The sequence below is a fragment of the Podarcis erhardii genome, assembly GCF_964252035.2.
Source record: "Podarcis erhardii genome assembly, chromosome: 2".
NCBI lineage: Eukaryota > Metazoa > Chordata > Lepidosauria > Squamata > Lacertidae > Podarcis > Podarcis erhardii.
Window position 1 is genome coordinate 117,551,368 of NC_138498.1, and position 27,778 is coordinate 117,579,145.

The 27,778-nt window shown below is 45.6% G+C and overlaps 1 protein-coding gene across 1 annotated transcript; it reads left to right on the top strand.

Annotated features, from left to right (window-relative positions):
• The first annotated feature begins 1,160 nt into the window (after positions 1-1,160).
• On the top strand, positions 1,161-27,778 carry LOC309336323 (uncharacterized protein). Its single transcript, XM_081851944.1, is given in 16 exon segments — positions 1,161-1,725; positions 5,229-5,324; positions 6,884-7,114; positions 8,712-8,734; positions 10,086-10,204; positions 11,418-11,450; positions 11,999-12,028; positions 12,990-13,172; positions 16,099-16,613; positions 19,352-19,828; positions 20,301-20,396; positions 21,208-21,359; positions 21,361-21,436; positions 23,048-23,070; positions 24,041-24,159; positions 26,999-27,778. Coding segments are annotated over 16 exon segments (3,135 nt in total). The 5' UTR covers positions 1,161-1,281; the 3' UTR covers positions 27,517-27,778.

A 27,778-nucleotide genomic window follows, 5' to 3' on the forward strand; every position in this document is an offset into this window, starting at 1 on the left:
CTCCTCTAACCCAGAAATTGTATCTCGGGTTAAGAACTTTGCTTTGGGATGAGAACAGAAATCGTGCTCTTGCGGGGCGGTGGCAGGAGGAGGCCCCATTAGCTAAAGTGGTGCTTCAGGTTAAGAACAGTTTCAGGTTAAGAACGGACCTCCAGAACAAATTAAGTGCTTAACCCGAGGTACCACTGCAGTTCTTTATCTCCTTGACATCTGAAGGGATTGATCAGATCCCTCTAAAGGGAGGGCGTTCCACAGAGAGGGCGCCACTACCGATATGGCTCTCTGCCTTGTTCCCTGTAACTTCGCTTCTGTCAGTGGGGGAAACAGCAGAAGACCCTTGGAAAAGGACCTGTGTCAGAGCTGAATCATGGGGGTGTAGACGCTCCTTCAGGCAGGGCCAAGGCCATTTAGGGCTTTAAAGGTCAGCACCAGCACTTTGAATTGTGCTCAGAAATGCACTAGAAGCCACTGAAGATATTTTAGGACAGGTGTTATATCGCCCCAGCGGCTGCTCCCAGTCACCAGTCCAGCTGCCGCATTCTGGATTAGTTGTAGTTTCTGGGTCACCTGCAAAGGTAGCCCCACGTAGAGCGCATTGCAGTAGTCCAAGCGGGAGATAACCGGAGCATGCACCACTCTGGCTTGTCATCTCTCCAGCTCTGGCAACAAACTCTCAGGCAAAGACGGACTCTAGGGGGAATTTGAAATATCCTCGGAGTTGAGAGTGGATTTCATGTTCTTTATTCAGCTCATAGTGGTGAGGAGGAATGGAATTCCCCCAGAATGTCTGCTTTATATACATTATTTACACAATGGGCCCCACATGATTGGCTAATTCCAGGATTCACCTGTAGGCCAATCAGGTTGCGGATTCACTTCCACCTGGAGCTGGATTGGGTGGCTCCTGTGGACCAATCAGACTGCTGCCTTTTGGATCCTATTCAACTCAGTACATAACAGAATTGTAGAGCTGGAAGATGGATTTTCTTTCAACAGAGCCTGTCTCTCCACAATGCTTAAGTTGATTTGTTTTTAACATTATTTACACATTGCCTTCTTGGGGCAGTGTACATCTCTTTCCCACACCCCCCTCTCTGCAAAGCAACGAAGAGACTATAAAAGCTGCTCCAGAAAACATTAAGCAGAGGTCTGTCGGAGCTGAAAAGAAAATAAAGAAGCCACGTGGGCATTGAGTTCCGGAGTCCTTTGCAGGAAGGGGAAAACCCAGCGGCTGAAAACAGAAGAGGTGAAATTTGACTTTTTCTTTGGCGCGAGGGAGCCATGGCTGCTGCTGCTGCTGCTGCAGGGAGTCCCGTGCAAGATCTCTGCGACGAAGCCACTTGCTCCATCTGCCTGGAGTATTTCAAGGATCCAGTGACCACTGCAGAGTGCGGGCACAACTTCTGCCGGTCCTGCCTGGTCCAGTGTTGTGGGGAGAGAGGCAGGCAGGCCTCCTGCCCTCAATGCAGACAGACAGTCCAGAAAAGGAATCTCATCCCAAACAGGCAACTGGCTCACCTTGTGGAATTGATCAAGAAGCTCAGTCTGGAAAAGGAGGAGGAGGAGGAGGAAGGACGGAAGGGGAGAGTCTGTGAGAAGCACCAGGAGCCCCTGAACCTCTTCTGCGAGGACCATGAAAGCCCTATCTGTGTGGTGTGTGATAAATCCAAGATGCATGAAAATCACAAGGTGATTCCTCTGGAGGAGGCTTTCGAGAAATACAAGGTAGGATCTTAAAGGGTGGGGAGCAGAGGGATAGCTGTGGATTCTTTTTCAGCAATTTTCTTTAACTTTTTTTTAAAAAATATTTTTTATTAGGGATTTCAACATAACAATTTGTCAAAAATACATCATCCACAATCCCCCCCCCGTTTCCCCCCTCCCCCCCTAAAAAAGAAACCGCCCCCCAGACTTCCTTCGGCTCCTCTCTCTGGTTTCTTAGCACAGTGTTTCCCAACCTTTTTTGGGCAAAGGCACACTTGTTTCATGAAAAAAATCTCGAGGCACACCACCATTAGAAAATGTTTAAAAAAATAACTCTGTGCCTATATTGACTATATATAAAGTAACTCTCTTTAATAGGAATAAAATAAACACAAAGAAAGTATTTTATAATTACTTTATTATGAAATAGTAAGTAAACAGAAATATGAAAAATTATAAAATACTTTATTCAGTGCGCAACCTGGGCCTGTTTGGCTGAACACAAAGCTGATATTCTGGCTGGAATCGAAGAAAGACACACACGTAGCTCTTCGTCAACAGCTCTCAGTCTCTCTCTGTATTTAGTTTTTATAGCAAATGAAGGAAGAGTAAGCAGGCTGGGGTGGGTTAAGTAAGGGCTGAAAGTGCCTAGATGAAGTGGGGGAAGCTAGAGAGGAGGTACATTCTGACGTTTGAGGATAGACTAGGTTCTTTATGTGAATGATAGGTGAGTTATTTGACAGATCGAACTGAGAGCAAGGTGTGGCTTGTGTAGCTGGGGTGGACATGAATGTTTGGGGTGCAAACCCCAGGCCGGCCAGGTCCGAGGGGGGGCAGGGAGAGACGGGCCTGCCTGCCTCTGCCTGCGCTGTGGTGTGTTTTGCCCCGACCGACGGACGGACCGACCTGCCAGCTGTCTCCGCAGTAGCAGCGCGGACTGGAGCTCCGTCATTCTCCCCGCCGGTGCCCGGGGAGGGGAGTGTGGGGCGGCCGCTGTGGAAGCGACGGCGTGCTCCTCCTCCTCCTCCTCCTCTTGCCGGGCTAGAGCCAGCCGGCTAGCGCTCGAGCCGACCCCGCCGCCAGCCGCCGCCGCTCCTGAGGAGATTCTGAGGCGGTGGCGGGCGACGCGTGGCGGAAGAGGAGGGGTCCCGCCAGCCCCGCGTTTCTCTCTCTCTCTCGCTCACGGAAACCTTCCCCTCAGCTTCTGCCGCTTTTTCTCTTCTTTCCCTCTTCCTTTTTTTTTTTTTTTTTTTAAATGAAAAATCTTTCCTTTCTCTCTTTTCCAGCCCCCCCTCCCCTCTTCACGGAATTTCACTGCACTCGGGCGCCGCGGCGCGCAGGCGCACTGCTCGCTCCTCTTTCCGCGCAGGCGCCTTCTCTCGCTCTTTCGCCTCCTTTTCTTTCTCTCTCGATGGTCCGCCTACAAAGGAGCGAGGGAGGCGCCCGCCATGTTTGGATTTGCATCCAGCAGGAGATGCCGCCGCCGCCCCGCCTCTCGCCGCCGGACTCGCCCGCCTCCCTCCCACGGCACACCAGGCAACGTCTCGCGGCACACTAGTGTGCCGCGGAACACCGGTTGGGAAACACTGTCTTAGCACATGTTATTCTCTGCATTTTATAAAATTGTAAAGAGCCTCAGTTTATCTATCTGTATGTTACCAATAATTCTTTTTTAGTGTTTATTCAAAACCTGCCAAGGAGTCAAGTTCCTTTTGTTGTTTCTTTAAATACTTCGTAAAAGGTTCCAATTCTTCTTTAAAGTCACAGTTATCCTTGTCACGGAGTTTATGTGTCAATTTCGCCAATTCTGTGTAGTCCATCAATTTCTCTTGCCCCAGTTCTTTAGTTGGGATTTCCTCATTCTTCCATCCTTGTGCTATTAAGACTCTTGCCGCCGTTGTTGCATACATGAAGATGTTGTTTAATTTCCTTGGCAGGTCTTTTCCTACAATCCCTAACAAGAAAGTTTCAGGCTTTTTTTACAAATGTTAATTGGAACATTTTCTTCAACTCATTATATATCATTTCCCAAAAAAATTTCATTTTACTACAATCCCACCACATATGATAATTTTCTTTAACTCTTATACCTGAATTATGCATGGTATTAATTGCCTGAATGCAGTTTCCATACTTATTGTTAATAATAATAATTAGTAATAGTATTAGTACTACCCCGTCCATCTTCGTAGATTGCCCCAGCCACTCTGGGCAGCTTCCAACATATATAAAAACATATTCAAAGAATACACCTTTAAAAGCTTCGCTATACAGGGCTGCCTTCAGATGTCTTCTAAGGTTATATTATGTAAAAAGCAGCTGAGGAGAAGCCTGAGGGCTGGCTGGGAGGAAGGAGTTTGGATTTTTCTCTCTTTGCCAGGGTACCAAAAGGAGCTTCCCTTGAAATGCAAACAGCAGCTTCGGAGATTTACGGGATGTTGCCACAATGCCAGGAAGAGAAAGTGCTTAAACCAGTGTTAGAAACCCAGGTATATAAGCTAGGCGCCAAACGGCTCCTTAAACCAGGGTCACAGTCACCAAAACGGAATGCCTAGTTGCCATTTTGGGGCCAGGCAGCTCAAAAGTCGTAATTGTCAATAATACTTTTTGGTTTCTGAAATTCATTCTGATTTTGCAGATAAAATATAATGGATATAATTCTGCAGGACGTGTTGCTAGTGTGTGAAAACAGTCAAGATCCAAGGATCCCCAGGCATGCAACCTCCATACATCAGGTGCCATCCTGGCACCCAGGCATCTTGGTCGCAAGTGGCCAGGTGCAAAATATGCCTGACACCTGGCAAATTTCGAACACTGCTCTAAACTCCACATGTGTTTTGCTGGTTGGTAGCAGCCTTTTAGTGGCAGAAACCACAGAGGTGGGGAAATGAGATTGGACAAATCACAGAGCAGGAGAGATCAGACAAATCAGTTGTTTTACTTTGTGTCTTTTTTGCTGATTGGCTGCAGCCATTTCAGGAAAAAATATGGAGGGGGGGGGGAGAGAAAGCAGACAGATCCCACATTAGAAGTAATTCCATAGGAAATAATGGAAAGCATACCCTCATTATGCAAACGCTCGCATCATGAATGATTTCCAGGGATCTAGTTGTGTTTGGGAAGTGGGATCTGTGTGTACAACCTCTGCACTGTTTTGTAACTGTTATTATTTTTGTTTATTCTTTTGTCTGTATTTTTTTATTTTATGTTAATAAAAATAACAATAAAAACTTCTGGATGGCAGCAGATTGGCAAAGACTGCTAAAAAGCCCCCCCCCCAAAATACTCATTTTTTTATTATCAAGGCTTCTTCATTTATAATTATTTTAAAAATGCAAACATTAACTGTTGCATTTTATATCTTCTCAAAAAGAATTGATAAAATAGAAGGGGGGGGGGGGAGACTACAAAGCTACAAACCATTACGTGCAAGGCCTTCAGAAACTAGAAATCAGCAAAATAGTCAATGCCTCTCTCCTCCTCTATCTCTCTATCTAACCTGAGTTTTTTTCTTTTCTCTTTAGGGACTGATTTGCAGCCGCCTGGAGATTCTGATGAAAGAGAAAGAGAAAATTATGGCCTGTCAAGCAGACCTGGACAAGGAAAGCCAAGACCTGCTTGTAATTATCACTATTATTATTAGGCAGGGAGCAAGTACTTTATGAATCAAGTCAGGACTGAGTAGGGATTGGCAAATTTGTCCATTTCGGTGTCTTTCCATTTCTCATTTTCCCACATTAGTTAGTTTGTTAGCTTGTTTTTTTTAAAAAAAATGCTGAAAATTAATCAGATTTTAGGGTGGATTTCTCCATATATAAATATTTTCATCTGCAATTTCCCTATATTTAAAATTTTGCAAGACAATCTTCCCTAATATCAGTGCTTTTTTCTAAAAAAATATATGTTTAGGGGTACTCTCATTTTCCTATTCATATTAAAATACTGCCCCTCAATGAAGCAAAACTTAGATTCACAAAATGTTTAGGGGTATCCGTACCCCCAGAAAAAGCACTGCCTAATTTTATTCAATTCTCTCTGTTGTTTATATTAATAAATACATCTTTATTCATACTTCACTCCCCCCCCCAATATATGCATTTCTGTAGACACTACCTGGCTGGGGTAACCTTGCAAAACTTGGAGAAGTGTGAATTTCAGGGGATTGCTGTGTTTTGAATGCAAACTGAATTGAATTTCTTTCCCATTTGGCAGCCCAGCTCTACAGAACATAGATTGCTTGAGGCAATTACTATAAAAATTGTTAATGAAATATGTTTCTGAATGTGCCCGCTTGTTCATCTGTCCGAGACGCAGGCCATAGTGAATCTTTAAAGTAAATTGGGGAGGTGAATGCAGGTGATATTTTGGTCTAAACCACTGAGCCTCTTGGGCTTGCCGATCACAAGGCCAGCAGTTTAAATCCACCTGACGGAGTGAGCTCCCATTCCTCTGTCCCAGCTCCTGCCAACCTAGCAGTTTGAAAGCATGCCAGTGTCAGTAGATAAATAGGTACCGCTCTGGCGGGAAGGTAAACGGCATTTCCGTGTGCTCTGGTTTCCGTCATGGTGTCCGGTTGTGCCAGGAGCAGTTTAGTCATGCTGGCCACATGACCCGGAAAGCTGTTTGTGGACAAATGCCGGCTCTCTCGGCCTGAAGCGGAAATGAGCACTGCACCCCATGGTCTAATTTGACTGGACGTAACTGTCCAGGGGTCCTTTACATTTACCTTTACCTTAAATAGGGGAGTGGTGGGCATGAGCATGCTAGCTCTGCCACCCCCTCCTCCTCCTCCATTTTTGTTGTTGTTGTCTTTGTCCTCATGAAGGCCACAGTTCAGAAGTGAGGAGTATTTTGTGCCCATGGAGGCTCTCTGAACATCTTAGAACCTTGAATATGCCAAATATGAAATGATGCAGGGAACCTCCATGTCTAGAAAAATGTTCCATGCTTTAGGGCTGTTGCTTCCCACAAAATGGAAGGCAACAAAAATGGAGGTGGCAAATAGAATGTGTTCATCCCTGCCTCCCCTGCTTCTTTAGCCACTGGAAGTTTATTTCATGTCTATGAAAAGTCATCGAAAGTGCACTTCCTGCGGACATCTCATAATTTCCCTCCTGATGTCATGAAGACTGGCCGTATTTCAGATTCTGGTCTCTTCTTTTCCGCCTGCTTCTTGCAGAAATTAACAGAAACCGGGAGGCAGAAGACAGTGGAGAAGTTCAGACAACTGCAGCAGTTTCTCAAAGAACAAGAAAAACACCATCTGGATCATATAGAAGAGGTGGAGAAGGAGGTTGCAAGGAAAAGGAATGAGCAACTGGCCAGGCTTTCCAGAGAACTCGCCCATCTTGAAAGCGTGGTCCAGGAAATGGAGGAGAAGTGTCTGCAGCCAGCACACGAACTCCTGCAGGTAAGATGGTGGCAGGAACAGCCCAAGGACAAGTCTGCAGAAATTTATGTGCCTCTTTGATTTATGCAAGTAGTAAAAGACCTTAGTGGATGGAGTCTCTAGTCCAGTCTGTTACGCACAGGTGCACCAAGAGACCCGGGATGTTTTCCTTACCTTAATGCAAACTAGAGATTCTTCTGCGGTATTGATGGAACCAAGTGTTGTTTTTCCTCCTGGCTAATAGTTTGCCTCCTAATGCCTTCTAGTTTGGCAGTGCTGTCTTCATGCCCTGTAGTGGGCTTCCCAGAAGCTGTTTTGGCCACCTCAGAGCAGGGGTCAGCAAACTTTTTCAGCAGGGGGCTGGTCCGCTGTCCTTCAGACCTTGTGGGGGGGTGGACTATATTTGGGGAGGACAGACGAATTCCTATGCCTCACAAATAACCCAGAGATGCATTTTAAATAAAAGGACACATTCTACTCATGTAAAAACACCAGGCAGGCCCCACAAATAGCCCAGAGATGCATTTTAAATAAAAGAACACATTCTGCTCATGTAAAAACACTAGGCAGGCCCCACAAATAACCTAGAGATGCATTTTAAAGAAGAAGAAGAAGAAGAAGAGGAGGAGTTTGGATTTGATATTCCGCCTTTCACTCCCTTTAAGGAGTCTCAAAGCGGCTCACATTCTCCTTTCCTGTCCTCCCCCACAACAAACACTCTGTGAGGTGAGTGGGGCTGAGAGACTTCAAGAAGTGTGACTAGCCCAAGGTCACCCAGCAGCTGCATGTGGAGGAGCGGAGACGCGAACCCGGTTCCCCAGATTAGGAGTCTACCGCTCTTAACCACTACACCACACTGGACACATTCTACTCATGTAAAAACATGCTGATTCCCGGGCCATCCGCGGGCCAGATTTAGAAGGCAATTGGGCCGCATCCAGCCCCCGGGCCTTAGTTTGCCTAACCATGCCTCAGAGCTTACCAAAAGTAAAATGAATCAAAACAGGTGTGAGCTCCAGCATTGAACACACTTTTTTTGACATCCCAAGGGGGTGGGGGAATTCCACTGAACCCACACTTAAAGGTGAACCTGCCTCATTTGCTCTTTATACATCGATACACAAACTGAGTCACAACCTTCCATCAACGTTTGCACTTCTATGGACTTTCCAAGGCAGCTCTCCAGCCAAGTACAGTGGTGCCTTGCAAGACGAAATTAATCCGTTCTGCGAGTCTCTTCATCTTGCGGTTTTTCGTCTTGCGAAGCACGGCTATTAGCGGCTTAGCGGCTATTAACGGCTTAGCGGATTTAAGAAAAAGGAAGTAAACTTGCAAGAACTCTCAAGACGTTTCGTCTTGCGAAGCAAGCCCATAGGGAAATTCGTCTTGCGGAATGACTCAAAAAATGGAAAACTCTTTCGTCTTGCGCGTTTTTCGTCTTGCAAGGCATTCGTCTCGCGAGGTACCACTGTAATGTGTACAAGTCACACAGTTGCAGAAAATTGTCTGATTTAGCCGTTCCTCAGAGGGCCAGAGTGTTCCTCCATTGCAGGGTCTGAGGGGGTCTTCCTAGTGTGGCCTGTGGTGTGCAGTGATTTCCATTCTCTTTTCCCTCTAGGATGTAAGAAGCACCTTGCAGAGGTAAGTGGATCCTGCTCATTTCCATTAGCATCACTCCATAAGGCTGGGAAAAGTCACATAAGACCACGGGGGGGGGGAATAATAGGATTTCTACCTCTGAAATACACCAGGATCTGTGGGGGTTTAGGGGTCCTGGAGTTGGTTTTCTGTTGTCCCTTGCACAGAGTCCCTTGGAATTGCTGCTCAAACTTCTCCTGGATACGATCACAGGCTATCCTGCTGAGCAGGTCATGAATGACCTCTTGGGAAAATACTTTTCTGCTGCAAGGGTTTTTCATTTTACAGTGGTACCTCTGGTTACATACTTGATTCGTTCTGGAGGTTCGTTCTTAACCTGAAACTGTTCTTAACCTGAAGCACCACTTTAGCTAATGGGGCCTCCCGCTGCTGCCGCACCGCTGGAGCACAATTTCTGTTCTCATCCTGAAGCAAAGTTCTTAACCCGAGGTAATATTTCTGGGTTAGCGGAGTCTGTAACCTGAAGCGTATGTAACCAGAGGTACCACTGTATTGAAGTTGCATGGAAAATTTTGGAGACTGTGCCATGATGGGGCCTTTCAGGCAGAGGTGGTTTCCAAATGAAGTACTGCCATTTCCCCTGCTAATTTTGTTTTACTTATTTAAATTGTATAATGTCGTTTTGTATTGGCCTGGATGGACTTTTGACCAATAACTTGGTTTGCTTATATATTTGTGGAAGGTCTGCCTCATCCTCTTGAGATCATTTGGTTCTAGAGCAGAGGTTATCTACATATTAAAACAAGGTATCACCAAGCTCAAGAAACAAATGCTTTGAATTTACTCTAAGGGAAAGCTTTTCTCCTTGCACACGAAACAAGGGAAATTTACTACAGTTGCTCTGCAGCGCTGTCTTCACCACTTAACCAAGTGTGATATATCCCCAAGCGAAGGGAATCTCACAAGAAAGAGAGTTAGCGGTGTACCTTTGTTCCTGATCCTGTAATTTGTAACTTCAATGTGTTGCTCAGGTTCAGGAGAGAGGTTATAAGGAACATTTCACGTATATGAACAGCAGCAGCCATATTTTTCTTCTCTACGCCTTCTCTGGGGACATCTAGAGAAAGATGCTGTCCTGTCATCAAGCACTCAGAGAATTCATGCCCCCTGATATCACATGCTGGTGCTTCTTCTTTGAGTAAATATAAGCAGGGAGACTCAGAGGCCTGCGCTTGCTGTTCTGGTCCTGAAATGTCTGTCTTTGGAGTCCGTACTGCAGAAGAAAAATCTTTCCCTGCTGTGCCTGCCTGTCTGCAGCTCTCTTCCTCTCTCTCACTTCCTTTTTGTGGAATTGTGGATTTGAACAGACTCACATTGTGTTTCTTTTCACCAGGTATGAGAAAAGAGAGACGTTGGTGAATCCACTGGCTTTCCCTCCAGAGCTGAAGGGGAGAATCTCAGAATTCTGTGATATAAACCCTCTCCTGGAGGATGTCATGAAGCAGTTCAAAGGTAATGAAAAATGGCTGAAAGGGTTTTATATTGGGCAACAACTAATTTACGTGCGACCGTGACCATGTGCATCACCGCAACCCGGAAGTGACTGGAAAAGGGGCAGGGGCAGGAGTCAAGAACACAACCCCTGTGCAAAACAGTCATTGCCTATAGTCCAAAGCTGGGCACGCCAGGCTCTTACTGTTTTGTATTTTGTTCTCACCACAGACCTGGGTATCACCAGGATACCTTCCTTCCTTGTTGGTGCAGACATTATTTTATTTCCCCCAGAATTCCCCATATACATTGTCATTCTGGTGCATTGGGGTTTGGAGAAGAGAAATGGTGTCTGTCACAATTAAGAAGAAGAAGAAAAGGCATATCAAAGTGCATATCAAAATCAGGGTTCTTTCATTCAGTATGTATCTGTTTACAATTATACACAACCTCCTTTTCCTTTTGGTTATCTGACTACACAATCTGGGGTTTTCCTTTTGGAGGTTCTCCTGCTCTGAATGGAGTCAAAGGGCATTAAGAAGCCCCCAGTTCCCCCTCTGCCTCCTGCTCAGGCTTCTTTCTCAGCCGTGGAGCCAAGGCCTGAGCCGTCTCCTCCTCAGACGTCCCCCTGCAGCTGCCAGATCTAGAGCTTCAGCCTTCAAGATCTCCTGAGAGTTCCCACATTGAGGATGGAAGCAAGAGCACATGAGCCCCAAAGGGCACAATTATGCTTGTGAAGAACCTTAAAGATTTGTAGAGAAGGTTTGTGAGGAAGGACTTCCTTTTGCCAATCCTTCCTCATCAAACTTCGCTTCTCCTTATGTTTCACAATTTTGGCTTTAATGATTCCCCCCACCACTTTACTTGGGGAAGATGTTAAGGCTGCCTCAATCTCCCCTCTGCATCCTTTTTTGGGATTCCTCTTGCTCTGCCTCCCCTCCAGTCCTCCAATGTAGAGCCCAATTTAGGGACAAAATTCAGAGACCAGCAGGATATATTGTGAATGTTTTTCTTCTGCTATTTGTAAGCTTGCTTTATTATTGCTGTGTTTTAAAGCTTTAGTTATTTTCATAGATTCTTCCTAAGATATTCTTGTTTTTAATTATATTTTTCTACTACTTAATCTTTTCCTTAAATTATAATAATGCTACATTATGAAGCATTATTTTTGTATGGAGATTTATTTCAGGTGGAAGAGAGTCGCCCTTACACTTATATCTTTTTGCTTCCTCAGATGCTCTGTTCCTCAGAGAACAGCTTCAGGAAGGTAAATTTCCAGGGAAGGAACAGGAGGGATGGGGGACTGGTGTTTCATGGGTGCTGAACTGTCTGTTCTTAGACTTTGGAACCATCAGCAATAGTGTCAGCATGTCTAAAATTTCTGGCTTTAAATAGCCTTTTCCCACCTGTTTACTTCAGGCAGATGTTAACCTTTTAAAAGATGGAAATTGCACTGCCATCCAGTATATATCCCCATTTCATTCATGGATTCTGAATAATTTTATTCTGCCATTTTCCAGTACGGTTTACCATTTCTGATTTTCACACGGAATCAGAATAGTTTTAAGAGTTTTAAAGGTTTCCAGGGGTCATCTAGTCCAGATTCCTGCAATGCAGGGAATAGCAGGTAGACAAGTTGGCTGTTTGAATTTCTTAGTCATACAGTTTTCTCATTAGTAATTTGTTCTATGATTTAATCTTTTGCTTGAAATAAGGAAACCACGGATAAGTTATGAAGCATTGTTTTGTAAAGATTATTTCTATTTTAGATATAGCTGTGTAGCCCTTAAACATTATATCTTTTTGCTTCCTCAGAGGTTCTGTCATTCGGAAAACCTCAGAAAGGTAAATTTCACATGGAGTCCCAAATTCATGGGGTGGTGGTGGTGTTTCAAGGGGGTGAAAGTGCCTGTGCTGCAGAATTTCAAGCGACCCAGCACTTGAGTCTATCCCTGCTGTTTGAGTTCTTCCTATGTACAACAAAGGCAGGGAAGGTGGACTCGAAGGTGCAAACAGGGTGAGAAGGTGTAGACTAAGGAGGGAAGAGTTATTTCCTTCCTAGAGAGAGTTTGGTTACTTTTCCATGTGATCAAAGCACTTTGCAAGAGCCCTGTTGGGTCAGAAGAAGAGTCCATCTTGCCCAGAATCCTCTTTCCAGCAGGAGCTAAACGGGTGCCGCCAGGAAGCCTCCAGTCAGTGCAGAAAGGCAGTGGCTCTCGCCAGTTTCTGACTCCCATCCCCTGTCAGGGACTGGACTGATAAGGGCAAGAGGGAAGAGGAGGAGGAATGATGGAGATCACACACACCCTTATCCTGTGTTCCTTTCTGACAGACCGAGAGGAGGGGGGAGAGCCAGAGAGGAGTAGATACTTGATTCCTTCACACAGTGAAAGTGAGATAAGCCTCTCTCGCTCTGGAACGCTGCCTGTCAATTCTGAAAGCAACACAGAGCTGAAAGAGCAGGAGAAAGGAGGGGGGGGTTAGACTTGACTCCAGATGAGGAGGGGCTAACAGTGCCAGAATCTCCGAAAAGCAGGAGAAAGAGTAGATTAGAAGAACAGCGTAAGACCGGAAGGAGGCGGGGAGGAAAGGTGGAGAGTATCTTGCCTTCGCCGGAAAAGGAATCTAGTCGAGTCATCTGACTCCGACAGTGATGGATGACCCAAGGAAACATGGACTGCTGAAACCCTGTAATTGCTGAATAAATCTGAAAGTAATAAAACTGTCAGCATGCTGTGTTGTGTGTGAGAGAGACATACTGTACTAAACCTGACAGCTTGACTCGACTACAATCTCTCTCACACAGAAGGACAGCAGAGAGCGGCAATGGAAGGTCAAGACCCAGTGGGGGCTGGGGCAGTGGAGCCAAGAGACCCCCTGAATGAACTCTGGCAATACAGCTGGCAGCTGGAATCACAATTAGATACATTAGCAGGAGCCCTGGAAGAACAGAGATTGCACCGAGAGGCAGAGAGGACTCTCAGAGCAAGTAAGACGCATGTGGCTAATCCATCACCATACTCCGGAGAACCTGATGAATATCTAGCTTTTAAAACGGTAGCGCTTTATATTCTAGACTTATACTCGGGAGAATTTGAGACTGATAAAGAGAGAGTCGCTTATCTAATCAGTTTGCTGGAAGGGAACGCTAAATTATGGACTATTCCTCTTATGGCAAGCCAGCACAGCGCACTCTCAAACCTGGAGGAGTTTTTGGAAATGATGGATAGTATGTTCCAAAACCCCCTGCAGAATGCTATGGATAAGCAGGAACTACTGAACCTACGTCAGGGCAGTGACTCAGTCTCTACTTATTGGACTTCGTTCAGCTTGTTGGTGCAGAAGCTTGGGTGGCAGGCAGACAGCCCGCCTTTGGCCGCTTTGTACCGAGCGGGGTTGAATGACTCTATCTTGGATGAATTGTCGAGAATGGCGCCCCTTGAATCTTTGGATGATTTAGTACGAGCTTCTCTGCAAATTGGCGTGAGACAGCAGCAGAGGGCGTTGGAGAAGAGGGGGCAAGGGCGGCCAATGTTTGTGAGAAGCCACATTCCTAGCATGCCAGGAAAGAGAGTTGGCAGTACACACAGACAGGAAGATGCTCCTGAACCAATGCAGCTGGGCTCAGCAGGGAGGGTGACTCCTGAAGCTGCATGGATGGATGGAGGCAGACGCCGCAGAGAGACTCACCGTTGCTTTGCATGTGGCAAACCAGGACATTTGGCAAGACAGTGCCCAAGCAAAAGGGCAGGAGGTTCTCTGTCTGGGCCTGTGTAGTTGTTGTTCGTGACCCCCTGGACCAGAGCACGCCAGGCACTCCTGTCTTCCACTGCCTCCCGCAGTTTGGTCAAACTCATGCTGGTAGCTTTGAGAACACTGTCCAACCATCTCGTCCTCTGTTGTCCCCTTCTCCTTCTGCCCTCCATCTTTCCCAACATCAGGGTCTTTTCCAGGGAGTCTTCTCATGAGGTGGCCAAAGTATTGGAGCCTCAGCTTCAGGATCTGTCCTTCCAGTGAGCACTCAGGGCTGATTTCCTTAAGAATGGAGAGGTTGGATCTTCTTGCACTCCATGGGACTCTCAAGAGTCTCCTCCAGCACCATAATTCAAAAGCATCAATTCTTTGGCGGTCAGCCTTCTTTATGGTCCAGCTTTCACTTCCATGTAAATAGGGAAGTAGAATGGAACATAAAAAAAATAAGACAAAGAACGTTTGAGTTTGCGAATAAGTCAGGGAAGCTTTTGGCATGGCAAACCAAGAAAAGAAAGGAACAAAGCACAATAAATAAAATTGTAGCGAACGGAGAAGAAATAACTAACCCCAAGGAAATAAGGAAAGGTTTTCTGGATTATTATAGAGGATTATACAAAAATAGAGAGAGATTTAACCAGAGAAAAATAGAAAGATTCTTGAAAGATAAACAGGTTCAGAAGATTCCAATAGAGAAAAAAGAGCAATTAAACACCCCAATAGAGACAGAAGAAATAAAATCAGCAATTAAAGATTTAAAAAGAGGGAAAGCTCCGGGCCCAGATGGCTTCACGGCAAGTTACTATAAAGAAATGGAAAATACTGTACTGGCACCACTGAGAGAAGTAATGAATAATATTTTGAAAGAAAAAGAAATACCAGATACTTGGAAGGATGCCTTCATTACTTTAATCCCAAAACAAGACTCAGATCTGTCGCAAGTTAAGAACTACAGGCCGATCTCGCTGTTAAACGTCGATTATAAAATTTTCGCAGGAATATTGGCAAGTAGAGTTAAAAACATATGGTTAGAATATATCCATGGAGACCAGGCGGGCTTTCTGCCTGGCAGGCAAATGAGAGATAATATTAGAAATATAATAAATTCCATAGAATACTTGTCTGCCAGGTATGATAAGCAAGCCATAATGATGTTCGTGGATGCAGAGAAAGCATTCGATAATATAGTTTGGGACTTTTTACTAAAACAGTTAGAATATATGGAGGTTGGTATGAACTTCTTCAATGGAATAAAGGCAATCTATACGGAGCAAAAGGCCAAATTAATTATAAACAACGTGGTGTCAGAAGAAATAACGGTAGAGAAGGGTACAAGACAAGGCTGCCCACTCTCCCCGTTGCTATTTATAATAGTACTGGAAGTACTCCTGAACTCAATAAGACAAAATAAGAAAATAAAAGGGATTAGAATCGGTCAAAATGAATATAAAGTTAAAGCATTCGCAGACGATTTAGTAATAACAACAGAAGACCCGCTGAACTCAATAAAAGAGATACTGGAAGAACTGGAACAATTTGGTAAGGTGGCTGGTTTTAAGTTAAACAAAAGGAAGACTAAAATAATGGTGAAGAATTTAGATTCGAAGGCAATCGAGGAATTACAACAACAAACAGAAATAGAAGTGGCCAAAAAGGTAAAATATCTAGGAATATGGATAACCCCGAAAAATATAGACCTATTTAAGAATAACTATGAGCACGTATGCAAAGAGATAAAAAAGGACTTGGAGAGGTGGGCTATGGGCTTGCTTCACAAGACGAAACGTCTTGCGAGTTCTTGCGAGTTCTTTTCCTTTTTCTTAAAGCCGCTAAGCCGCTAATAGCCGTCCTTTCGCAAGACGAAAGACGAAGAGACTCGCGGAACGGATTAATTTCGTTCCGCGATACAGCGGATACAATATACAGCGGAGGCACCGCTGTATATTGAATATAAAAATAACAAGTATGGTTTTTATTCAAAGTTTATTCTGATGAGAGTCTGGAAGAAGGAGAGGAGGGCCCTAACCCTAAATGCAATGCAAATAAGTCCTGTTTTTATGAGAGGGAGTCTGGTTCCTGAACTGTTTCTTGGATCAGGATGTCCGTCTCTTGACTCTCGGCTGATTCTGCCTAATCTTCTCTTTCCCTCATCTTCCCCCCAACAGCAAATGTCACTCTGGATCCAGACACAGCCTATTTCAGGCTCATCCTGTCTGAGGATCGGAAAAGCGTGAGACTGGGAGACAAACGTCAAGCCCTGCCCGACAATCCTGAGAGATTCAACAATTCTACTTCTGTGTTGGGACGTGAGGGATTCACAGCAGGCAGACATTTCTGGGAGGTCACTGTGGGAAGCGAGGGATGGTGGACTGTGGGGGTTGCCAGGAAGTCTGTGAAGAGAAGGAGCTTTCTTCCCTTCAGTCCTGAGGGAGGAATCTGGGCTGTGGAGAAGTCTGAAAGCAAGTACTGGGCCTGCACCTCCCCTGATGACCCTCCGCTGTCCCTGAGGGAGAAGCCCAGGAGGATCCGGGTGACTCTGGACTATGAAGGGGGACGTGTGTCATTTTTTGACGCTGACTCAGGAGCCGAACTCTACACGTTCTCAGGAGCCTCGTTCTCTGGAGAGACCCTCCTCCCATTCTTTTGTCTGGGTGGAGGTAAAACTCAGCTCAGTATCTCCTGAAGACACTATATTTGCCTCACAGGCCCAGCAGAAGTTTCTCTCCTGACCAGAATGACTGATATAAAACCAGCATCCCCCCCCCCCAGAGCATTTTTTGGCAGCTTTTCTGGGACCCTTTGAGAGGATTCGTTCTAGTCACAATCGGCACAAGCAACAAAACAAACAAAAATTGGTTCTTTTCCCTTTCCTTTCCCGGCATTTTCTCTGCAGCGGAGTTTTTTAAGAAAAGGAAACACCTGAACATTCCCAATAAATAATCTTTCCCCTCAAAAGCCTCCATCACTCGATTGCTGTTATCTATCTTCATTAAGCACTAGCAATAAATAAAGAAGTAAATGAAAGGAAACAAATATTCATTGGCTAGGAATGGAATCCCAACTGTGTCCGTGGGAGCACCAAATTTTAGAGAGCTCTGGGCTGTGGATTTTGATTGGCCTTATTTCTTATTTGTGGTAAACAACTAAGAAGATTAAAATTTAAAAAGAAGGAATCCGCTATTCAGAAATTATCTGGGTTTCTGGGTGAAAATGAGGTGGCCAAATTCACTGAGGACTTTCAATGGTCCAAGGTGGTAGGAACTAGAAGGGATTGATTGTGATGATATTTCCAAACTAAATGGACATAAAAATATCTAAGCAATGAAATTTGTGGAGGAAGCTGTTGAGGCCATTCTTTGTGTGCCGCCTCCTCAAGAGGCCCAGAGGGTGGCAACACAAGAATGGGCCTTTTCTGCAGTGTCTCCCCTCCTCTTGGAGGAGGAGTCCAGGAGGGCAAGAGTTAACATCCCCCTGCCCTTAAGGAGAGTCCATATGTACATGTTTAACAGTTTAATAAATTGTTCTGTGCACACTTATGTTCAGCAAGATGGGAACATGAGCCCAAATAGTTTCATGTGGCAAGCGAGGGAGCCATATGCATTATGACTCAGGAGCCGAACTCTACACGTTCTCAGGAGCCTCGTTCTCTGGAGAGACCCTCCTCCCTTTCTTTCTTCTGTGGGAAAATTATAAAACCCACCTCAGTATCTCCTGAGGAGACTAAATCTGCCTCTCAGGCCCAGCAGGAGTTTCTCTCCAGACCAGAGTGACTGGTATAAAAAACATTTACCAGCCAAGAGCACGTTGGGCAGTTTTTCATGGGGACCTTTCCTTCCTTTTCCGATAATTCCCTCTGGAGCTTCTTCCAGAGACATTCACACTTTTAACAGTCCCAATAAATAATCTTTTCCTCACCTTCAATCTTGTTTTCCTTTTGAGAGGTCTGATTTGGCAGAGCACGAGACTCTTAATCCCAGGGTTGTGGGTCTGAGCCCCACGTTGGGCAAAGGTTTCCTGCACTGCATGGGGTGAGACTAGAGGACCCTCAGGACCCCTCGCAACTCTGCAATTCTAGGAAACCTTCCTCTCCCCACAATATCTTATGCAGCTGTGAAAATGCCTACATTATTGGATTAATAGAGGACTAAAAAAATGAACCCCTTCACCTACGTTAGTTAGGATAGCTCCTTGCTCAGGGGACCTCAGATGGGAAGAAAATGAAAAAGAAATTGAGCAGGGCATCAGCTTCAAATGCCCTCTGCAAATACAGCCTCGCCATCTCCACACGTCAGAAGTAAGCCTTCTTGCATTGAGTGGGGCTTCTGCTCAGTTAAATGTGTTTTGAGTGGATGCATTTATGTTCCTTATTCACAGGCTGGATTCTGTCTATCGGGGGCATCAAATAGGGTGTCCTCTGGATAGTGCTGGACTCCAGTTCCCCTCTGATTTATCCAGCATGGCCAGGGGACACAGAGGATGGGAGTTACAGTCGAGCAGCTTCCGGAAGGGGCCCCATGGGCTGTGCTACCCTATACATTTCGCATGGCACCTTCCCTTTGCTCCTCAGCCCCACCCCAAATATACAGTGCTACCCCACAGTGGCAGAACAAGCAGCTGCAGCCCCTGGAGTGGAGAACAGGCTGGGGCGTGGCCCGCGTCCCGGGGTTGCGCAGCGTGCAGCACAGGTCCCCACATCCCAGGGGAGCAGCCGTGATGGTACCCTTTCCCTAAATGGTACCTGGAATGGCACGCCCCCGCCCCCCCTTCGTACCCCAGTGCTCCCCCAAGGAGGGTCATTTCGACAGCAGGTGCATCTGATTTTTGTCCTGGGATACTAAGAGCTAGAACAACACATGCCTGTGGAATTGACCTCTCTCAAAGATCTGGCAACCTGCTCTCCTTTTCCTGCGTTTTCCATGGGGTGGTGGCACATGATGGAATAAAGACACACACCCCACCTGCCTGAGCGCCACCTCCCCTTCCACCTTCCCCTATATGATGTTGGCCTCATTTGTGTGTCATCCTACAAAGTTACATTCAGTAGGGAGACAACGTAAAAGTAACATTAAAGAAATAACATTAGTACAGAGACGCTGAACACAATTGTAATATCTCACGGGGGCTGGAAAAGGAAGCAATACAGCCGACTCTACCGTGGTTTTGAGCATTACAGGGAGCAATGAAGGGGGGCAGACAAGTGGGGAGACTTTACTGATAGCAAATATTTATTCCCTTATTGATACAGAGGAAAAGAAACGTTTATTCAACTCAAAGTTCTTACAACACAATCCAAAAGCATTTGCTGCTCCTTGAGAAAACATTCAGCGATTGCAAAGCCCTGGAGACATTTAAAAAATAAAAATTAAATAAACAGCACGTGATCAATGAGTCATTTCCAGGAAGGGAAACTCCCAGTAGCTGAAAACTGAGAAAGTGAAACTTAACTCGGATCTTCGGTGCGAGGGAGCCATGGCTGCTGCAGGGGGTCACATCCAGCGTCTCCATGATGAAGCCACTTGCTCCATCTGCCTGGATTACTTCAAGGATCCAGTGACCATCCCAGAGTGTGGGCACAACTTCTGCCGATCCTGCTTGATCCAGTGCTGGGGGGAATCGGAGGCAGAGGCTTCCTGCCCTCAGTGCAGAGAAAGAGTCCAGAGGATGAGCCTCGTCTCCAACAGGCAACTGGCTAACGTGGTAGAATTAATCGTGAATCTCAGCCTTCAAGAGGGAAAAGAGGAAGGAAGGAAAGGAGGAGTCTGCGAGGAGCACCAGGAGCCCCTGAAGCTCTTTTGCAAAGTCCATGAAGCCCCCATCTGCCTGGTGTGTGACAAATCAAAGGAACATGAAAATCACAAGGTGATTCCTCTGGAGGAGGCTTCCGAGGAATACAAGGTAGGAGATCCCTGGATCTTGAGGGGGAGAAATAGCTGTGGATTCTTCTTGGGAGGTTTTCTTTTTAATTCTCAGGTCCAAAGTAGGCATGGCATGAATTAATCCTTGTTTATTATGTAAAAAGCAGCCAAGGGGAAGCCTGAGGGCTCCTGGGATTACTGGGAGGAGGGAGTTCAAGTCTTTTTCTCTGCCGGGGGACAAAGGGATCTCCCTTGATATCCCTGAGAAGCATCTGCAAAGACTAGGTAGAAGTCTGTAAGGAAGGGGTGACCTAACTGGGTCCCAGAGCCCCACAGGGATGCCACAGAAAAAAGGTAGCTGGACCCAAAAAGGTTGAAAACCTCTGGACTTTTATTTCCTCCAGTAAACTACTTGGCTATTATAGCAAGCCCCTGGGCGCAAGAAGCCAGCATACTATTCACCTCCTCTCTGTGTGTCTCAATCAAACCTGAGTTTCCCCTTTTCTCTTTAGGAAGAGATCTGTCACCACCTGGAGATTCTGAGGAAAGAGAGAGAGGAAATTCTGGCCCATCAAGCAGCCCTGGACAAGGAAAGCAAAGACCTCCTTGTAAGTGTCTCTTGTTGTTACTAGGGAGGGAACAAGCACTGGAAGAGTCGAGTCAGGACTGAGGAGGGTGGGGAAATCTGCCCATTTCAGCTTCTCCGCATTTCTCTTTTTTTCAATATTATTTTGTTTATTAATTTATTTTTTCAGCAGTTGTGAATTATGTAAGTTCACGTTTGAATGCAGCTAAATAGAATTTATTTCCCATTGTCGTTTATTATATGAATAATATAATAAGGAGAAGCCTGAGAACTTGTGAGATGAGAGGGTGGAAGTAGGTCAATTCAAATCCTGATTTACCATAAATATTACTAAGGAATTGTCTTTCTAAATGTGTGCTCTCCTTCATCTTTAGGAAACTCAGGCCATTTTGAACCTTTACAGAAAACAAGGGAGCTATGGGGATGAACTCTGCACTTTGTCCTCCTCCTCCTCCTCCTCCTCCTCCTCCTCCTCCTCTGTTTCTTCCCACACCTAAATGATACCAGCCTAAATCTAGGTGTGTTTTATGTCCCTGGATGTTCTCTGAACAACTTAGAACTCTGGTTATACCATGCCCCAAAACATGCAGGGAACATCCATGGCTAGAAAAAATGCTCCTTCCTTTACGCTGTAGCTCTCTGCAAAATAGAAGTAAATAGAAAGAATAATGGAGAGAGCCGCCCCTCAAAATAAATGTTTACTTCTTTAGCCACTGGAGGTTTCATGTCTCTCAAAAATCAGAAGTGTCCTCCCTGTGGAATTCTCACTATTCTCTTCCTGATGTTTTGAGGGCTGAGCACCTTCCACACTCAGACCTCCTCTTTTCTTGCAGAAATTAACAGAAACAGAGAGGCTGAAGACTGTGGAGAAGTTCAGAGAACTGTGCCAGTTCCTGGAAGAACAAGAGAAACGTCTGTTGACTCACGTGGAAGAGGTAGAGAAGGAGATTGCAGGGAGAAGGGATGAGCAGCTGGCCAGACTCTCCAGGAAACTCCTCTCTTGAGAGGATCATCCAGGAGATGGAGGAGAAGAGTCAGCAGCCAGCGAGTGAAGTCCTGCAGGTAAGATGGTGGCAGGAACAGCCCAAGGCTCCAGGAGAAGGCTGCCCCTTTCATGTATGCAAGGAGTGCAGGGGCTGAGTTGATGGAGCCTCTGGTCAGGTTTGTAATGGACAGGAAGACCAGAGAGACCTGGGATGCTTATCTCACCTGAATGCAGACTAGAGATTCGTCTGTGTTCTTGATGGAAAGGGAGGTGATTTTCTGCCCTTTGCTGATGATTTGTCTCTGAATGCCTTCCAGCTTAGCAATGCTTCCTTCCTGCCCTGTGCTGGGCTTCGCTGAGAATGCGTTCAGGCCTCCTTCCGACATGAGCCAGTCTCTTGACCAAGCTTCTCTTCCCGTTTCCTCCACAACTTCTGGGTTGATCCCCTTCTCCATGGATACAGATCGGCCCAAAATGGTTCTCAGTCACAGTGACCAAAGAGCAAGACAGAGGGGCTCATCCAGACTGCTGCTTGTCCCACCCCTTTTCTCCAGGAAAACCCACTGTTTACTGCTGAATCAGAGCAAACCTCAGCCAGGTTTTCTCTGGATTGACATTTGCTTTGATGTTGTACTAAGGAGCAGGTTTTTCCCAAGGGAAAGTGGCAGGGCAAACTTTTCTGGGCACAGGAAAGGGAGAAGTGAGGATGAGCCCAAAGAAACACTGAGCTGTTTTATTACCCCTTTGGAGGCATTTTATGCTGCAGGTGCTTTTTTTACTTCCAGACGTAAAACATAATTTGAAATTTGGGGACATCTATGGAAGACAGTTCATAGAATCATAGAATCATAGAGTTGGAAGAGACCACAAGGGCCATCGAGTCCAACCCCCTGCCAAGCAGGAAACACCATCAGAGCACTCCTGACATATGGTTGTCAAGCCTCTGCTTAAAGACCTCCAAAGAAGGAGACTCCACCACACTCCTAGGCAGCAAATTCCACTGTCGAACAGCTCTTACTGTCAGGAAGTTCTTCCTCATGTTTAGGTGGAATCTTCTTTCTTGTAGTTTGGATCCATTGCTCCGTGTCCGCTTCTCTGGAGCAGCAGAAAACAACCTTTCTCCCTCCTCTATGTGACATCCTTTTATATATTTGAACATGGCTATCATATCACCCCTTAAGCTCCTCTTCTCCAGGCTAAACATGCCCAGCTCCCTTAGCCGTTCTTCATAAGGCATCGTTTCCAGGTCTTTGACCATTTTGGTTGCCCTCCTCTGGACACGTTCCAGTTTGTCAGTGCCCTGGCAGGATTATCCTGTAGGCTTACTTACATCTGAATTGCACAATGCAAACTGGATTAAAATTAATAAATTATAATCTAAGACATGAGAATCTTCTATTGAACCCACAAATGTGAAATTTTCCTAAAATGCTGGTGGATTTTCATAAGGATTTTAAAAAATAATTTCAAACTGATGTGGAAATGTGGAGAACTTGATATTGTAAAAGTTAATAATTTCAGAATGGAAAAATAAAAGCTGTGAGAAACCCAAACTGGCTGATTCCGCCATCCCTACCCAAAACCTTGGCGTGTGCCAGGCAGACTGACATCCGAGGGGCAGGGTCTGAGGGGGTCTTCCTAGTGTGGCCTGTGGTGTGCAGTGAATTCCCTTCTCTTTTCCCCTCTAGGATGTGAGAAGGACCTTGCAGAGGTAAGTGGATCTGGCTCATTTCCATTAGCATCACTCTTTGAAGCTGAGATGCAAGAACCTCAGACATGGCCCTCCAGGGGCTGCAGGGGAGAGACTGGAGGACTCACTCCCTGCAGCACCTCACAGGTAAAAGTAGAGCCCCCTCTTCTGAACTTGTGGCCCCCCAATTCTCCCTCCAAAGTTCAAGGTCAACTGCCTCCTCCCTCCCTCCCCACATCACTTCACAAAGGGATGGGGGCTCTTTTCTTTCTCTTGCACTTTCTGTTCATGGACTTTTTGGTAATTTCAAACATCTAGAAGAGAAAGTGCCAAAGATACTTGGGAAGAGTTTATGATGTACCAATAGATTTCTATATGCAACTAGAAGCCCCCCAACTCTGGAAACTCAGCCCCTTTGAGGCACTGAGGGAAGGAAGGTCTGTTGGTCTAGAATGGGTGGGTTATTTTTCTTGGGAGCGTTTCCACTGTGAGAGACTGAAGGTGGTCTTGAGTGGGGGGTGAAAGTCCAGTTGTTTCCTACCTCTGGAGGGAGAATCCCATGGCACATGGAGTTGTGCCCTTCCTGGGTGAGAGAGGGGGTGAAGGGAGGGTGTAGGTTGTTTTCCTTGACCACTTTGCAGCTTTGGACATCACTCACATCCTCTGGAGAAGCTCAGGGAGGGAGGGAGGGATTGCAGGTATTCCACCTCAGGGGTTGGTTCTTCCTTCTTGGGATCTTACCAGAGAGTTGTTATGGGGCAGCATCGTTGGAAGCCATGGGAGTCCTCTGGTGGTGTCGTTTGGGGTTACATCTTGTACCTTTAGCATCCTTACAAAACCACTGACAGCTGTCCTCAGGGGTTTTGGACTGAGGTCTCATCTGTGGTGGAAATAAACCTGTTGGGAAATAAACTTCCACTTTGTTCATGTTACTGAGATGTCCTGCAATAATTAGGGAGATGGGGCCATTAATTGTTTTTCTTTTCACCAGGTATGAGAAAAGAGAGAGTCCAGAGAAGCCACTGGCTTTCCCTCCAGAGCTGAGGAACAGGATCTTGGAATCCTATGATCTACATCACCTTGTGGAGGATACAATGAAACAATGGAAAGGTAATGAAAAATGGCTGCCAGGATTTCACACTGGGAATTCTGCTACTTCTTCAGAACTGAACATGCCAGGCTCTTATTGCATGGAATTGAGTAACCCCAGGATCCCTTCCTTCTTGGGGCTCCAGCCTTCATTTCCTGTCCCCCAGAATGGCCCATGTATATTGTGATGCTGGATCCTGTAAAGAAAGCCTGAACCAGAGTGTAGAGCAAAGTCAGGATTTTTTCCTCCCATATGCATCTGTTTACAGCTATACAAAACCTCCTTTTCCTTGTGGTTCCCTGTCTGCACAATCTGGGGTTGTCCTTTTGGAGGTTCTCCTGCTCTGAATGGAGTCAAAGGGCATTAAGAAGCCCCCAGTTCCCCCTCTGCCTCCTGCTCAGGCTTGTTTCTCAGCCATGGAGCCAAGGCCTGAGCCTCAGAGTTTCAACCTCACCAGCCATTTCTCGTGCTTCAGCCATCCCAATCTCCTCAGAGTTCCCACAGTTCTTAAGAGATCAGCCCGATTTCATGAGTGAGGACTTCTCATTGCACGAGACCCTTGGAATTACATGGCAAAGTTCTGCTGATTCTTCCTCTGCAATTTGGTTTGCTAACATACTTGGAAATTCCAGTTTCAACAGCTTTTCCCCACCAGTTTACTTGGGGCAGATGTTAAACCTTTCTTCATCCATCCAGTTCAGATCCCCATTTCATTTGTGGATTTTGAATGATTGTATTCCGCCATTTCCTAGTATGGTTTACTATTTCTGGTTTCCCCATGAAATCATGGAATAGCAGAGTCTGAAAGGATCCCAAAGATCATCTAGTCAAACCCCCTGCAATGCAGGAATTACTGCTAAACACATTCCTTAGGCCTAGTGATATTACATTCTCAAGAATAATCTTTTGGAGAATATTTAACATCACTACTTAGGCCTACAGCTGTCGTCTTTGCATGATTTTATCTTTTGCTTGAAATAAGGAAACAACAGGTGCTATGATGTGGTGATGTTTCGTAAGAAATATTTTTGTTTTGTTTTGTTTTAGCTACTGCATTGTAGCCTGTTAAGCCTGTCTTTTTGCCTCCTCAGATGTTCAGTCATTCAGAAATCTTCAGAGAGGTAAATTTCACATGGAGACCCCAATTCACAGGAGGGGGGGACTAGTATTTCATGGGGGTCAAGAGTCTCTTCTGTACAGCTTGACTCTGGCCCTGCTGTTTGTACCACAAAGGCAGAGAGGGTGGACTTGAAGGTGCAGAAGGCAGGGAGAGAAACTGCCCAGAAGGATCAGATAAAAGAGGGAAGAGTTTCATTCCTGCCTAGAGAGAGTTGGGTTGCCTAGAGAGAGTTGGGTTGCTTTTCCATGTGACCTTTTTCAGGACTGGTTGCCACATGTCCTCTTTTTCTCGGACAGGTCCTCTATTTTCATGATTAAAATTTCTCCCCTGGGCGGGTTTTTCAAATTTGGCAAAATGTCTCAAGTTGTTTGGTTTGGTTTACAGTAACCCGTGAAAAAATTTCTAGTGCATTAGACTCAGATCTAAGGCACCCAGCTAAGCTAGTCTAGAGCAGAGAATTGCAACAGAGCAGCATCTTAAGCTAGCCACATCCTGTATAAAACCCTTCTCTTGTGACTGAACTAAAAGGACACTGGCTCAGCTACAAGATCTTGGAGAAGGAATCTGGGAGGGGAAGAGTTAACACCCCCCTGCCCTTAAGGAGAGTCCATATGTACATGTTTAACAGTTTAATAAATTGTTCTGTGCACACTTGCGTTCACAAAGATGTGAACATGAGCCCAAATACTTTCATGTGGCAAGTGAGGAAGCAATTTGCATTATTATTATTATTATTATTATTATTATTATTATTATTATTCTTTTGTTGTTGAAAGTTAAGATCCATGGTTAAGAGTAGAAGTTGGCAAACGTGTCTTCTTCTTTGCGTTTCAAAATATGGCAACCCTACAATTGCCTGTCATGACTGTCTTAGCCCCTGACTGGTAACTTTTTGAGTTATTCCTCCTTCTCCCAGGGAACTAGTCTTATGGTATATATTAAATCCAAGAGAGAAGCATGGAATAAGCAGTCCTTTGTAAAATTGCCCTTCCATCTGCCTCTTCTTCCCTGGTGTCAAGGCCTAAACTTCCAAGATGGTAGAGAGGAAGGCAAGGAGAGACCAAGTGGGTGAGAGAGATGGAGACCAGGAATAAACAGGCTCCCCACTTAACACCATTTTCACTTGTGGGCATGACGGCCCAGAACGTGACCCCCGCGAAAGTGAGGGGAGGCCTATATGTGGTTTTATGTTGTATTTTTATGCTGTGAACCACCCTGAGACCTATGGATGAAGGGTAGTATGCAATTATTATTATTATTATTATTATTATTATTATTATTATTATTATTATTACGGGGGGTCCTCATCTCCCAGCCCAACCCAGAGCTCCCCAAAGGCCAATTCCCACAGAGATTGTCAAAGGAAAGCAGCTTCTCTCCTCTCCTGCCTCCTCCAGTTCTCCTCTTTCCCCTTAGATAACACAGAAGAGATGAGTAAAAGGTTTCCTGGGTGGTTTTTCCCCTTAGAAAATGCCTGGGTTGAGAGGAGGGCAGGCACAATATACACTGAATATAAGAAAGTGAAGAAAACTGATTTTAAAACCCTCAAGGAATATATTTATTCTGATGAGAGTCTGCAAGGAGGAGTCTCAGTCTAGCATGCGATGCAAAGAAATCCCCTTGATATGAGAGGGAATCTGGGTTTTGGTGGTGTTTTTTATTTATTCATCAGGATGTCCGTTTCTGTCTCTCAGCTGACTCTGCCTATTCTTCTCTTTCCCTCATCTTCTCCCCAACAGCAAATGTCACTCTGGATCCAGACACAGCCCATCCCGAACTCATCCTGTCCAAGGATGGGAAAAGCGTGAGATTGGGAGACAAACTTCAAGCCCTGCCTGATAATCCTGAGAGATTCAGCGACTGGCATTGTGTGTTGGGACGTGAGGGATTCACAGCAGGCAGACATTTCTGGGAAGTCACTGTGGAAAGTGGGGAATGGTGGGCTTTGGGGGTTGCCAGGAAGTCTGTGGAGAGACAGGGATACTTCTCCTTTGGGCCTGAGAGAGGGGTCTGGGTTGTGGAGAAGTCGGGAGGGGAATACTCGGCCTGCACCCCCCCAGATGACTCTCCTCTGTCCCCAAGTGAGGAGCCCAGGAGGATCCAGGTGACTCTGGACTATGAAGGGGGACGTGTGTCTTTTTCTGACGCTGACTCAGGAGCCGAACTCTACACGTTCTCAGGAGCCTCGTTCTCTGGAGAGACCCTCCTCCCTTTCTTTCTTCTGTGGGAAAATAAAACCCACCTCATTATCTCCTGAGGAGACTAAATCTGCCTCTCAGGCCCAGCAGGAGTTTCTCTCCAGACCAGAGTGACTGACATAAAAACCATTTACCCGCCAAGAGCACATTGGGCAGTTTTCCAAGGGCCCTTTGAGAGGATTCATTCCAGTCAAAATCAGCAGAAATAACAAAAGAAAAATGGGTTGCTCTTGCTTTGCATTTTCCTTCCTTTTCCAGGAATTCCCTCTGCAGCTTACTTCTTAAAGAGACAGTCACACTAATAAATTTTCTCACCTTCAA